This window comes from Trachemys scripta, chromosome 2, assembly GCF_013100865.1.
Source record: "Trachemys scripta elegans isolate TJP31775 chromosome 2, CAS_Tse_1.0, whole genome shotgun sequence".
Classification (NCBI taxonomy): domain Eukaryota; kingdom Metazoa; phylum Chordata; order Testudines; family Emydidae; genus Trachemys; species Trachemys scripta.
This window is the reverse complement of record NC_048299.1, coordinates 169,717,605-169,732,671: the sequence shown is the minus strand read 5'-3', so window position 1 is coordinate 169,732,671 and position 15,067 is coordinate 169,717,605. Positions and strand designations below refer to the sequence as shown.

Genomic DNA, 15,067 nt, shown 5'->3' with positions numbered 1-15,067 from the left:
TTTAATACTGGCAAATCTTGATTCCTGCAGCACAAGTGTTCAAACTGTCTTGATTAATTTGCAAAGTCACTCAAGCTGTACAGTACATGTATACACTGCACAGATTTCAAATACTGTGCTTCTGTATTCTAAGTAGGCATTTTCACAATGATTCTATTTATACACAAATATTTGATCCACCAATATTCTGAGTTTATACGGAGCCAACTGTTCTGAATTCTGGTTTTACTGGGCATTAGTGAAGAACATCAGGTAATACCACTGAAAGTTTTTAAGGGGAAGTTCCTAGGGAAATGGTTATGTATTCTTGAGATTAACACTATATTGGATCAAGACAAACACGTGCAGGACTCTTAAAAACATAGCTACTGTTTCAATTTGCAGAACACATAGGCTATGTCTACACTAGACTTTTTTGCCCCCCAAAAATTCCCACTGTTGCTACCACTTGTTTGGTTCTATCATTGTTAGCCACAGTGAGTGTGCTAGTATAGGAAAGGCTCCAGGAAACCACTGAGTTGATTAACCATGCTCACAGCAGGTACGGACAACATGGGATTAAAACACCATGGCTGCCAGCATCTTGGTTACTTAGTCAACCCACCATTTCTGTCCCCAGTGAAACTGAACTCAGTAAGGTTGCAGAGGGGTAATTAACTATCTTCACTGGAGTTGAGCAAAGGAAACTGAAGGTAGTATTTGGCCCTGCAACTGGAACTGGGTTAACAGCTCTGTGGGAATAGAATTCCACTCACTGTCAGAACTGCTCTACTTGCTCCTGCTCTACTTGGGACCCTAAGTCTCATTCAAACGCAATGAGATTCAGGCTCCTCAAGCTCTGATCCAAAGCTCATTGAAGTCATGCACCTCTCTGCCCCAGCCTCAGATTCTAGACATACTCCCAAATAAAAAGGGGCTTAATCCAAACAAAATGCCTGGCCATCAAAAGATCAAAATCTGTTCTTGAAAACGTCAAGCGTCAAGCAAGTGGAACGGTACCTTAATGATTTCGTGGAGGTCAAAAATGGACAGCTCAGACAAATCAGGGGACATGGACCCATGAATTGGTAAACCAGAATGTTTAGATCATTTTAAAAGTGTTTGCAGAATAACATGGCATAGGTTTCAGTGCAGATGCACCTGCTTAGGTCAGCAGTACATTTGGACTAAAATCTGAGTGAATACTGTAACATTTTGGGGATCAACCAGCCCAGTAAGGGGTTCTGTCATCGCCTGCCTTGTTACTTTGGGTGCCTTAATGCTCTGCGGCTATAGCTCAGAACTCTGATACCAGTAGCCAGCCTTCAAGCATGAAGGTCTCATCTTGGCTTCCATCCACCTACTTACTCCTTGCAGGATGACCCCAAAAAGCCCTTCTGGTCCCATGTCTCCTCAAATGCATCCCTCAAATTCTTAACTACCAGACACTCAGACTTCTCCCTTTTGATTCATCGTTCACCACCGAAGGAGTGAATCCTACCCCTAGTCATCAATCCGCTCAGGGCCGCACACTGCACCCAGATTGCACAACAGAGACTTGCTTAGGGTAAAAATAAACCAAACGTTTATTTAATAGATAAATCTCACAGATTCAAAGGTGAAATAATAAAGACAAAAACGCATACAAGTTACATAGAAGACCATAAAGACAAAACCTCAGGCTTTACACTTCTATGTTAGCTAAATTCCCTGCTCTAATACAAGTTACCAACTGCCTCTGAACAGTTTCCTAGCATGGCCTCTGTCCTAGAGGAGATCCAATGTTTCAGGGACAGCACCCCGCTTTGGCCCTCAGTTTCTGGTTAGCCTCTACTTCAAACCTCTTCCCTTTTAACAGGGTTTGCAGGTTGGAGGGGGGAGGGATGGGAGGAATTTGTTTTTTTTCCTTTCTCTCAGACATGGTAATTCATGATTAAACAGAGAGGGGAGGAAAACTCCCTCCTCCCTTAGTTTTCCACGACTGAGTTTTTCTTTTCAGTTTCAATGTCTTTCCATTAATTTTAATGGTCCACAACTGACTTTCCCTGGATTGTACAATGCTACGTGCTTGGAGTTCGTTTTGTGTAAACAACTAGATTGGGAGGTGCCACTCCTTGCCTGATTGCTTCCCCACACTGCTGTGAGGTGATGCTGTAGCTGCACCCTGGTTACAATAACAATTTTCTACACATATATACTGTACACATGCATAACCACAGCCTGTACACATATCTCCTAATGACCATCAAGTTCAGAGCATTACCCTCTTCCATAAAAGACCTTATTTAACATATATTTATACACAATAACATTGTACACAACCAGCTAATTCAATTGCTTATTCTTTGGGGTTCAGACCCCCTGTTCTCTCCTTTGGGTGTCTGGACTCTGATTGTCACAAATATTAAGAGCACAAAAGCCATGAACAATATCACTGCAATTATCAGGCGCATTTTTAATAAATGAGTACAGATAAGAAACAGCTCCTGATGGCTGATACTGCCGCCTTAGGGCTTGATTCTGTCACGTTTACTCAATTTGACCTCACTTTTGAAAAAAATCAAGCCGCTCATTTAAGTAACAGTTCCTTAAGAACTTGCACTTGAGTCCGCCAAGCAATCCCAAGATTCTCAATGGAAACAGCAAACAAGAGAGCTCTCCTATCAAACTACAAGCCAGGAAAACTAACCCCACTAATCCAGAAATTTGGGCCTATAAAAGACAGATCATAACAAATCTTACGTCCAGCCATCCAAGAGTAAATTTCAGATAGGCAACTTGACAAGAAGGTCATTATTCCAACATATTGTAAAAAATGACTAATTTAAGAATCATCTCCATAATGGCATCAGCCCAGATCATGCCACCTAATAATGGCAAAAGCAAAAGGAGTTGGAAGGAAATCTAAATTGGGAACAATTGCAGTTCAGTACTCAGTGGCCAGCTATTGGTGTACTTACATCACTGCTGACCCCTACATATAGACAAGAGCAAGCTGGGGTTTGCATTAATGTAGTTATTTGAGGCTATTCTCATTAGAAGAGTGCTCTGCTCTATGTTAATAGATATGTAAATAGTCCGTAGATAATGTTTAATTAGCTAGTGCTCAAGAATATGTAGCAGAGTTCCTGGGTTTTCTGCAACCAATAAAACTTGATGTTGGGTATAGCAAATGGACTGTTTTTGTGCAGCTCTTTACATCAGCTCTTAGCAACAAGGTTACACAAGTGTCGACAATTTGCCTGGAGTTAGATAGTTTCCAGTTACATAAAATTTGTTGTGTGATGGTAGAACAATAAAACTTCATTGTTATAAATAATCAAATAGAGGTGCTTATTGGTAGTAAATTAATCATACTTAAAGAGGTTTACCGATTTGGAAACAGCAGAGATAATCAATGGGGCTTGCTTCTTTCTCTTAAGGAATGAGTACTTTGCTCTAACTTCTTAAATTGTTCAAATTAGTGAAGATGTAAGATTCCGTAGCACTAACTACCCCTCTCGATTACTTGGGTAGTCTGGGCCTCTCTCTTCCCTTATTTAAGTTAGAAACACAATATACAATGTTTACATTTTAAACTAAATGCAGGAATATTGTTGTTTTGATGGTGCTGGACTAGATTCAACAAGGACTTACACCAACGTAAACCCTGGTGCAATTCCCCAGCGGCAGAAAGTCATCTATAGCCAGGTGGCTTCAGCACAAGACATTCACAATCTCCTTCATGGCACAGCAGCCATAAGGGTCCAAAAAGAGATCAAAGCTGGCCAGGAAATGGGCTTGATCAGAGCAGCCAACAAATGTGAAGATTCAGTGCCCCTCCTCATTTTGCTCCGGAACCTTGCCCCCCACCTTTTATTTTGGAATGTCCACATTTAAAAATGTAATAAAAGAGCATGAAGAAGGATTTCTTCACAGGACTTGTCTAGGAGAGGTGTTTGAAGCTCAAAGAAAAGTAACGTGTTGGACATTGTCCAGGTTCTATCTCACTGCCACAGACAATCAGAGGTATCTATGGGAGGATTGTGGCCACTCTACCTTCTGTGCTCTCACACAGGAGCACGAGAAGATGGAACAGGACACAGGCATTTCCTGATGGACACTGTTAGTAAAAAAAAAAAAGTAATCTTGCATGCACAAGACATGCAAGCACCTACAATAGGATCCACACTCACAGAAGAATTTATATTTCTGATTCTATTAAAATGACTCTGAAGGACACTCCAATTTCTTTTGTAGCCACTATTTTACCAGTAGTCAAAAGACAACACCTTTAAAAAACATTGACAACGCTGTTCAGAAGTAACCTTTCTATTTAGTCAGCATCCAGTCACTGGAGTCCTGACCACATGCAAGTACCAGGAAAATCATTTTGGTGATGACTGCGGGTGAAGAGAATTCAACTATGAGTTTTGGCAGTTTTTTGGTATATACCTCATAGGAGCACTGAAAGACACTGAAATCCTGTACATTTTTGCTGCTTTTTCCTAGGATATACCATACCGACCCCCATTTTCATAAGCAATAATTCAGGCTGTCTTTCTCCCCTCAGAACTAGTCTCTATCTTATGCTATATCAGTAAGCTTCCTGTTATTTTGCATTATAAATTATCATTCAGTTGAAAAGAGTAGTCATTAGTACATTTGCAAGAGACCAACACATCCCAAGAGGCAATAAATGCTACACCAATTGGACAATCTCAGTCTGTTGATCTATGAACAGTTTAATAACAGACAATGATTGTAAGTGACATTATCTTTTATGACTAGCAACTTGGATGCTGGTGAGAAATTTCTAATGTTGATTCACACTTCCTGATACTCATAGCTAGCACTTTAACTGTTATTTCAATACATTACATGAATAATTTCCCCTGGTTATTATATAAGTGTCTTGATCCAAATTATTTGAACTGATTTGAACCTAATGAATGTTTTTGCTCACAACAGAAACCAGTGCTTTTAGTGTAGAGAGGGGAGTATCATCCTCTCCAATAATTTTCCCCAAAGGCTTTATCCAGCAAAGTGCTAAACAACTTGCCCAAAGTGCCCAAAATTCCCATTGAAGTCAGTAAGTGTTGCCAGTGCTCAACACTTCTGGGAATTTGTGAGCACCTTGCAGGACCAAACCCATAAGCCAAAATGTATAAAAATAAGGTGGTGGAGGCAATGTGGCATCCTCCCCTCTACTCTGCAAAGCTCACCTGCCTGAACGACATGCAGTCAGGCTTCTGTGGGTTTGGGAGAAGCCCAGCTGGTTGGAAAGCAGATGGTACTAGAAAAGCGTTACTCTCCACAGCATCCTTCTTCTGGAATTCCTAGAGTAAAATAACCCCGACCCTGTACTCATTAATTTACACACACTCCTGCTATATGACCTCGAGAACCCTAGTGGCAAGGAAAAGAGCCAGCAATCGTTGGGAATGCCCTGGCAGCTGACAGTGTTGCCAAAGCAGACTGGGCAGGCAGAAAATGGCGGGGAAGCTCTGAGCCACTGCATATTTGCCTGAAATTCCATAGAATTTCCTCACCAATTTCAGAGCATCCAGAGTTTAAGAAGGCCACGCCCACTGTCTGCTCCTTTGGTGGCCAAACTCTAACAAGCAATCACATAAGGGGGCGGAAACTCCACAGTCTTAAGCCCATTGATTTTTCCATCTAACTTTGGCCCAAGAGTTTCTATGAGTGTGCATCATTCAGGCCTTGATTCAAAAAACACATGTATCTTTCTGTGGTAATACTTTGACAGCTACATTTTAAAATTTTAGTTAACATATCATTGCTGTAGATTAGGAAACTCATGGAATGCTTAACAGTCTGTATTTCAACAACACCATCTCTGAACCAATCTCTTCCTGGATAAGAGTCATAGTTCTGCTGCTTAACTCTAGGATCGACATTTATCAAAACATTTATTTTAAGATGACATTGAACCGTCCTACTGTGAAGTCTAAACTTTACAGAACTTCATTAAAAATGGAAAAGCACTTTGCACATTGAAATGTATTGGAATAATATTGGTGTTTCATTCTTCTTCACATTAAATGGAGTTTCACTATATCAGTTCCTTACAATTGCATTCCACTGTATAAAACTTATTAAAAAGTGTTTTCTGTTTTTCCATTGAAATTCTCTCTTTGGTGCATGGCAAATTAATAACATCCTGAAAATGAGCTCTGTTTAAAAATAAGGTTGATGTCTAATAGAATTTATTTTAGCATCTCCCCATTACATATACCTTCCTATTGTGTTCCAAGTGTCTGTCACCATTCTTCTGGCAGAGGACTGGGTACTCTTCATAGCCAGATCACACCATTTCATAACCAAACAGAGGTTGAGCAACTCAAGGCAGTCTTTGCGTGTCTCGTTGAGACGCGATATATCAATCCCCAAACGCGCTCACCATCGACTCTGGAACTCCACCAGAGCGAGCGGCAGCAGCACAGTCGACGGGGGAGCCGCGACCGTCGATCCCGCGCCGTGTGGACCCCAGGTAATTCTATCTAAGATACTTCAACTTTTGCGTATATTAGATCGATTCCCCCCCCAGTGTAGACCAGCCCTCTGTCAATGCAATCAAAACCTGCAGACTGACCCTTGCTATTCTACTACTAGAGGATCTGGAGGATGGCGTGGACTGCACCCTCAGCAAGTTTGCAGATGACACTAAATATATAAATTAATAGAAATAGCCTATCTCCTAGAAGGGACCTTGAAAGGTCATTGAGTCCAGGCCCCTGCCTTCACTAGCAGTGACCAAGTACTGATTTTGCCCCAGATCCCTAAGTGGCCCCCTCAAGGATTGAACTCATGACCCTAGGTTTAGCAGGCCAGTGCTCAAACCACTGAGCTATCCAACTGGGAGGAGTGGTAGATACTCTGGAGGGTAGGTCCAATACTCTAATTTGTCTAGGTCCCTCTGTATCCCATTCCTACCAGAGGCATAGCGAGCGCCCTCAGTACCCTCCGACCGGAGGGGGCCCCGCAAGGAAGGGGGCCCCTAAAAGTGGCAAAAAAAATGTAAGGTATAACTAGGTAAGTGACATTTATTGACGCTATTGCACAATCCATGTCGGTTTTAGTGACAAAATCGTGAAGTCATTATGATACATCATAATGCTATTGGTTACATCAGTTGTCTGTCGGTCAGTTTCGAATTTTAGTTGGACCCATTCAAAGAATGTGTATTTGCGTTCATAATGGCGGTCGGCGGATAAATGTTATTAATTTAGTTGTTTAATTTTTATCGTTTGAAACGATTCATTTCCAACGCAGAAGCGTGCTTTGTGATGTCTAAGAGAACATATAAGAGCAGAGCTAGTAAACAAAAGGCAGCAAAAGATGCCGAGAAGGAACTTGAGAAAATTCCAAAGTTGTCAACATATTTTGCGCTGCAATCCAACGTACAGGTACAGGCACATGAAACGGACAGTGCTAGCAGCGACAAATCATATCCAGAAGTATCCAGAAGTGCTTCAAGTGAGGTCGAAGGTGAAGCCAGTTGTTCTACCAAACAAACTGCGACAGATATTCCAGCTGCTGCCGGGAAAGAAGTATCTGAATCTGAACCACTGACTGATGATCCAGGAGATTGGCCGTCTATAATATCGGACAGGCAAGTGTGTGATATTGTTGCACGTGGCCCACCGCAGCAGAATGAAAGTTACAAATTTCCATTTAACGAGGAAAGACGGAGGTTCACAAGTACTCATTTCTATCGAACCATGGCAAATGGCGAGAAAATAAGACGTTCATGGTTAATGTACTCAGTTCAGAAAGATGCCATTTTTTGTTTTTGTTGTAAATTATTTGGCACTGGCGACATACCGCTATGTCGTGGAACATCTGCTTGGAAAGCACTGTCAAAAAGACTTCAGCAGCATGAAACAGGCAAAGGTCATCAAGACTGTATGGTGAAATGGTTTGACCTTCGGTCAGGCATAGTAAACCGTACATCTATTGACCAACTCGAATTGCAGGCTTTTCTGAAAGAAAGAGATTTCTGGAGAAATGTGGTCAAACGCATGGTTGATGTCGTTATTTTCTTGTCCGAAAGAAACTTGGCATTTCGAGGAAGTAAGGAAAAGCTCAGCGATCCTTCGAATGGCAACTTTTTGGGACTGTTTGAATTGCTTGCAAAGTATGATACTGTCCTCAGCGAACTTTTACAGAGAATTAAGAAGGCAGAGACACATGTTCAGTACCTCAGTCCACAGATCCAAAACGAGCTGATTCAATTTGTTGCCAGTAACATTCAAGAGGCCAACATAGCGCAGATTAAAAAAGCAAAATATTATTCAGTTATTTTGGACTGTACTCCCGACGTGTCACATGAAGAACAGATGTCTGTGGTGTTACGCTTTGTTGAATGCAACGGTGAAGATGGTGTCAATATTCGTGAAGCGTTTCTTGGTTTTCTTAATGTTCATGATACAACTGGCAAGGGCTTATTGGAAGCGTTTCTTGAAAAGGCAAACAACTTAGGAATAGACATTGCTGACATGAGAGGCCAAGCTTATGATAACGGCGCAAATCTGAGAGGAAAGAATAAAGGAGTTCAAGCCCGCATGCTAGAAATAAATGACCGTGCCTTGTATGTACCATGTGGAGCTCACACATGGAATCTTGTGATCTCAGACGCGGCAAAGTCATCGAAATATGCCGTTGACTTTTTCGGTCTGATTAACAGAATATACGTTATCTTTTCTTCTTCACCTTCACATTGGGATATATTTCAAGAACATATGCCAATATCTGTTAAAGGGTTATCGGACACTCATTGGGAGTCGAGAATTGATGTTGTGAAGCCATTGCGTTATCACCTTGAAGAATTGTGCAATGCTTTGTCATCTTTGCGAGAATATGTGCTCGAAAAGAAAGATGGCAATACAGCAACAGAAGCCGGTGCGCTTTTAGACCATGTTACTACATGGCCTTTTGTTCTGACTGTGTACACATGGTACGATATACTATTTCACGTCAATAAAACGAGCAAATTAATTCAGTCACCAGATGTGTCAATTGACGTACTGCAGACAGAAGTCGGTGCTACAAAGAAGTTTTTGGAAGACTATCGAAATACAGGATATATCTCTGTGGTCACAAATGCACGTGAAATAGCAGAGCATATAGGTATTGAGCAGGTGTTTCCAGAAACCAGGGTGCGACGTAAGAAGAGAATGTTTGATTACGAATGTGCTGATGATTCGAGTCGTCTTTCTGCCGAAGAAAAATTCAAATCGCAGTTCTTTCTTGTTTTCACTGATCAGGCCATATCTTCTGTTTCGTTGCGATTTGACCAACTCGTGGAGTGGTATAAGTTGTTTGGATTTCTGTACAACGCTAACAGCCTGAAGCAGTGTCACAGAGAAAATGAACTGGAGAATCACAGCAAAAATTTTGAAAGAAAAATGGGAGACATTGATGCCAACGAACTCATAATGGAATTGAATCGTTTTATTTATGTCATCGAGAAAGAGAGAGGACTTGTCATGGCAAACAATTTTTTAATGTACACATACAAGAACAGCCTTCAGGAGATGTATCCGAATCTTTGCATTTGCATCAGAATTCTTCTGACCACACCAGTTACTGTCGCTAGTGCTGAAAGGAGCTTCAGCAGAATGAAACTGATCAAGAATATCCTGTGCTCAACCATGACAGATGACAGGCTTTCTGCGCTTGCACTTATTGCAATCGAAAACAAGATTGCCAGATCTCTGGACTACGACGCATTGATTAACCAATTTGCGGAGAACAAGGCTCAAAAGAAGCACTTTGCGTAAATACGGAATACATGTACACTGTAGGCCTATGTATACATAATATGAACCCTGTATATTGTATAAAATAAATACCGCATTCCAGTTTCTGCATTGTAAGGGGCCCCGCCCGGACATATGCTCGGAGGGGGCCACATTCTTTGTTGCTACGGCCCGGAAAAAAACCCACAACCCGTCCCCCCCAAAAACCCAGTTGCCCATCATTTGCTATATTGAATGTGCACTATGTTCCTAACATAGGATTGTAGCAGATAAAGGTGGAAAGGTTCTAACAGATCATTGAATCCATCTCACTTCAAGTGCACAGTGTAGTCCCCAGAGAAAGGAGGTATTATTAAAGTGATGCTGCACCTGATATAATCCAGAAGGCCATATCATAATTATTTTAAATTCAATAAGATTAAACAGGCCTTTGCTATTTCACTTAATTTTGAAGATGATTTTCAAATTACATTTGGATAATCTGATACATGCACCAACTTGATGATTAACTTTTTTCCCTCAGAGACTTGTCTGCTGTTGGTTGGTTGTTTTCTATATGTGTAAAATAATGTGAGGTGGAAGGACATTAGGTACCCTTAAAGTTTTGGACAACTTAAGTCACAGTTTAGGAACGCCGTTCATAGAATCATAGAATATCAGGGTTGGAAGGGACCTTAGGAGGTCATCTAGTCCAACCCGATGCTCAAAGCAAGACCAATCCCCAACTAAATCATCCCAGCCAAGGCTTTGTCAAGCCTGACCTTAAAAACCTCTGAGGAAGGGGATTTCCCCCCCCCCCCCGCCCAGGTAACCCATTCCAGTGCTCCAACCTAAACCTCCCCCACTGCAACTTGAGACCATTACTCCTTGTTCTGTCATCTGCTACCACTGAGAACAGTCTAGATCCATCCTCTTTGGAACCCCCTTTCAGGTAGTTGAAAGCAGCTATCAAATCATTCTTCTCTTCTGCAGACTAAACAATCCCAGTTCCCTCAGCCTCTCCTCATAAGTCATGTGCTTCAGCCCCCTAATCATTGTTGCCCCCCCCCCCCCCCGCTGGACTCTTTCCAATTTTTCCACATCCTTCTTGTAGTGTGGGGCCCAAAACTGGACACAGTACTCCAAATGAAACAGAGGGTCCTGTGGCACCTTTAAGACTAACAGAAGTATTGGGAGCATAAGCTTTCGTGGGTAAGAACCTCACTTCTTCAGATGCCACAGGACCCTCTGTTGCTTTTTACAGATTCAGACTAACACGGCTACCCCTCTGATACTCCAAATGAGGCCTCACCAATGTCGAATAGAGGGGAATGATTGCATCCCTCAATCTCCTGGCAATGCCCCTACTTATACAGCCCAAAATGCCATTAGCATTAGCCTTCTTGGCAACAAGGGCACACTGTTGTCTCATATCCAGCTTCTCATCCATTGTAACCGCTAGGTCCTTTTCTGCAGAACTGCTGCCTAGCCATTCGGTCCCTAGTCTGTAGCAGTGCATGGGATTCTTCCATCCTAAGTGCAGGACTCTGCACTTATCCTTGTTGAACCTCATCAGATTTCTTTTGGCCCAATCCTCTAATTTGGGGATCATTGCAAAATAAATAAATAAATGGGGCAGCCTATGTGTACAACTGGCAGCCAAGCCTGACTCTCCTGCCCCAGGCAAAAAATGTCAAACAACAACAACAAAAAGCGCCTATCCCTACCAGCTCACAGTCACTGAATGTTTTGCTGCCCTTAACTAATTAGCATTTGAAGACGCAAAGTGCTAGGTGAGTGCTCTCCTGCAGGAGCAAAAGAGGAAAGCCCACCATGGAGCAGATCCCAGGGAACGCTGAGCTGGTGCTTAGGTAGCACCTCGCCCTGCGATGCAGTGAAGGGCCAGTACGGTGTCTAAGCAGCGAAGCCGTCTAGCGATGTGCTAGGGAGAAGTTGAGTCAGCTATAGTCAGATCTCCGCTACCCCGGGGAGAAGCACAGCCGAGCGCCGAGAACACCGATGTTCTTATCCCGGATTAGTAACCAAGAGCCTCCAAATGCGGCTGCCGGCGGCTGGCTCTGCCTCCCGAGCTCTCCCGCTGTGCCCACTTTCCGATGCCACCTGCTTCCACCTCCCAGACCGCGTCTCCCCCTTGGCCCGCCCCTTGCCCCACGCGGCCGCCTGACACTCACTCAGGTTCACAAAGCTCATGACCATGTCCGCGTCGTTGAGGAAGGCGCTGTCCTGCGAGCTGGCCGAGGGGGAGCCGCCACTGGGTCCCGGCTGGGGGATGAGGGTCTTGCGCTGCAGGGTGTGAGCGGTGGGGGGCTGCAGGCGGCGGCGCTCTGCCCCCGGCCCCTGCTCCTGCTCCTCCTCGCTGGACAGGGCATTGTACAGATCCAGCATGAAGAGAGGAGCCGAGTTGAGCCTGCCCGGCGGGGGCAGCTGCTGCTGCTGCTGCTGCTGGGGAGGAGGCGGCCGCGGCTGCAGCCCGTGCAGCGGCCGGGGCCGGTGCGGCAGCCCCAGCACGGACAGGATCTCCTTCTGCATCTCCCGCTTCTCGTGCGACTTGAGGCGCCGGTAGAGGAATCCCGGCGAGGAGGCGGCTGGAGGCTGCGGCTGCTCCCTGCTGCTGTCCGCCAGCAGCGCCCCCCCCGGCGGGCAGCAGGGGCAGCACGGGCGGCGGCGGGGAGCAGCAGCAGCTGCACAGCAGCCCTCCCCACCAAAGCCAGCCGAGCCTCAGAGGCATCGCTCCCAGCCGGGTGCTGCTGCTGCTGCTGCTGGCTCGCCTCTGAGGCAGACGAGGGATGCCCGGCTCCTTCTGTCCCCGGGCTCTGCTGCTCCCCCCCTCGGGAGTTAATTCATGAGTGGGGGGGGGGAGGCGAAGGGGTTAAACCTTCCCTCTCTCTCGCATGGTCACTCTCGGCCCCCTCCCCCGGCTGCGCAGGCAGACCCCGAGGAAGGGCTGCGGTGGCAATGGGGGGGGGGAGAAAAGAGCTGCTCAGGTGCAACCGGTGTGCGCCCCGGGTGGGGGTGGGCGGCTTCCCGGCCCCACAGGCAGCAAACGCGCCCCGCTGCTGCCCCGCTCACACAGCCCGCGGGGACTCACCGCCGGGAGCCGCTCGCTGAGCGCAGAGCAGCCCCCGCTGCCCAGCCCCGTGGGACACGCGCCGCTCGCAGCCCGCCCCGCGCTACCCAAGCCCCCGGCGCGAGCCAGCTGCGGAGTTGGCAGGGGCAGGAGCCTGTAAGGGGTTGGGGGGGGTCAAGAAAAGGGGGGGGATAAAATAAAAGCAAACTTTCTCTAGGAGGCAAGTCCCTGCAGGGGAGCTGGAGGCTCCTGCTGCTGCTGCTAAAGTCCCCCGGGGTCGGCTGAAGGGGTGATGGTGGGGCCAAAAAAAAAATCACATGCGCGGGCGCTGCTCTTCCTCCCGGGACAGACAGCCTTGACTCACTGAGGAGAGCAGCGCTCCGGCAGGTACCACACTCCAGCTCCCCGAAGCGCCCGCCCACCCCCTTGACAGACAGCGAAAGCCGCTATTCAAGAGGCTCCTCCTGCGTCCATCGTGCGAGTCTCCCCACCCCGAGCCGGCTGCAAGCGGGGGTGTTGCCGTCTGCAACGACTGGCTCTGGGCTTCCCCTGCTGCAGACTGGAAATAAGCCGTGGAAGGGAGGCGGTGTCTCGCAGGAGGAGGATGTGCGGGACACAAGGGGCAAGGGGTGGAAGGCAAGGCCCTGGCTTTGCTGCTGCCCTGGCAGTAGTTTAATGTTAGGCTGGATGGAATAAGTGGTTTAGGGTGGGAGGCGGGGGGGGGGTGTTTTTAAATTGTTGCTTCTTCTTCAGTTTCTGAAACTTTGGCTTTTGGCAGAAAAATGGTAGAACCAGATTAAAATACCATGTAGCCTCTAACTGGTACAAGAGAGTGATGCTAACCGGGTTGTAGTCACAAATACAAAAGCATTAATTTGGTTTCCTTTGGTATCCTCACTGAACTGAAAAATGACAAGGGCAGCATCCTTTTGGCTTAGCTGGGATGTAAAAGGGCCCCAAAATGATGCTATCACAACTGGTTCAGGCCTCCTGGTTGTCATCCCACTCCTTCCCACCCAGTCCCTTCCACACCAGGGGCTGATGTCTGACAACTATGTTGTGTTTTATTTGGGCCTGTAATTAGTCTCTTGTGCTCACAGAGAGCCCTGCTGAAGTCATTATTTTATTCTTAAATGATACCAAACAAAATGGAATCAATTTTATTTATTAGCAGTATTGCATTGGTACCCAGGAGTCCCTCTCATGGACCAGGATCCCATTGTGCTAGATGCTATACAAACACAAGAAAGACAGGCCCACCCCCCAAAAAGCTTACATATTTAGAATTTTTAAAAACTAGTCAGTTAATGGGGCTCTGCAAGGGTCCTCCTCTGCAGATCCAGCTACGGGATTAAAGCATTGTAAACTCCTCAAGGATTGTGTCTTCCTATATGTTGTAAAACATATGGTACTATAATAAAACCTCTGGCTGTATACATCTATACTGCACTGTGATTACCCTTGTACTGTGGATTTGCTAGTAGGTGTGAGGTTGGTTTTTTTAGTTTTTAAATTTGTTTTTTGCAGGGTCAAGGTACAGTATTAATCTCTGTCTGAATCTGGAAAACACCCTCTGCAGGATTCAGAATGTTGACTGGCAGGCATATCATGAAAGAGAGAGACTTTTCACCAATCAGACCTAAGCAGCTTATACACTTGCATAGATAGTCATGAGTTTTCCCTCATTAATTTTAATGGAATCCTTCAAACTAAAACAATACATCTGTTATTTTATAATTACAGTAATTCAGAGGAATAACTTCTGAATAAATTAATAGGAAGGAAGCTCGTGCACAGTTGCACTTACACATTTTTAAAATAAACCATGTTGTTGTTGTGCTCTGTTGAAAGAGCTCTTTCATATAATAGCTAAGTTAGCTCTACTTGCAAGGCTTATAAAAGAAAAAAATAAATGGTGTATTGAAATTATCACCTGCCTTTTTTGTTCATCCTTTCTCCAATTTATACAACCTATTTAAATTGCCTAGAATGTAAGTATGTTACTTTCAGTATAATCAAATTTACTTTCAGATCATTTTGGTTCTTAAAGAATGTCATATCTAAGGTAATTTTAACAGGGTACAATATAGTACAATATTCTTACAAAGAGACTTACAAAGTGGCACATACAGCATCATTCAGGTGGTGGTCAAACCAAATAATCCATAATGGTCTCTTCTGGCCTTAATCTATGAACAAGTAATAATATGTACACAAACTGCTTGAAAACCTTATACAATCTTATTAAAAATTATTT

At 44.7% G+C, this 15,067-nt stretch overlaps 1 protein-coding gene across 1 annotated transcript in view; it reads right to left on the bottom strand.

The window, feature by feature from the left end:
• Nucleotides 1-13,186, bottom strand: part of BMP6 (bone morphogenetic protein 6) — a 145,948-nt gene extending 132,762 nt beyond the window's left edge. The window contains 2 exon segments of the mRNA XM_034762284.1: nt 11,915-12,377; nt 12,379-13,186. Coding sequence (XP_034618175.1) covers nt 11,915-12,377; nt 12,379-12,471 — 556 coding nt within the window. The 5' untranslated portion in view covers nt 12,472-13,186.
• Between the last annotated feature and the right edge of the window lie 1,881 nt (nt 13,187-15,067).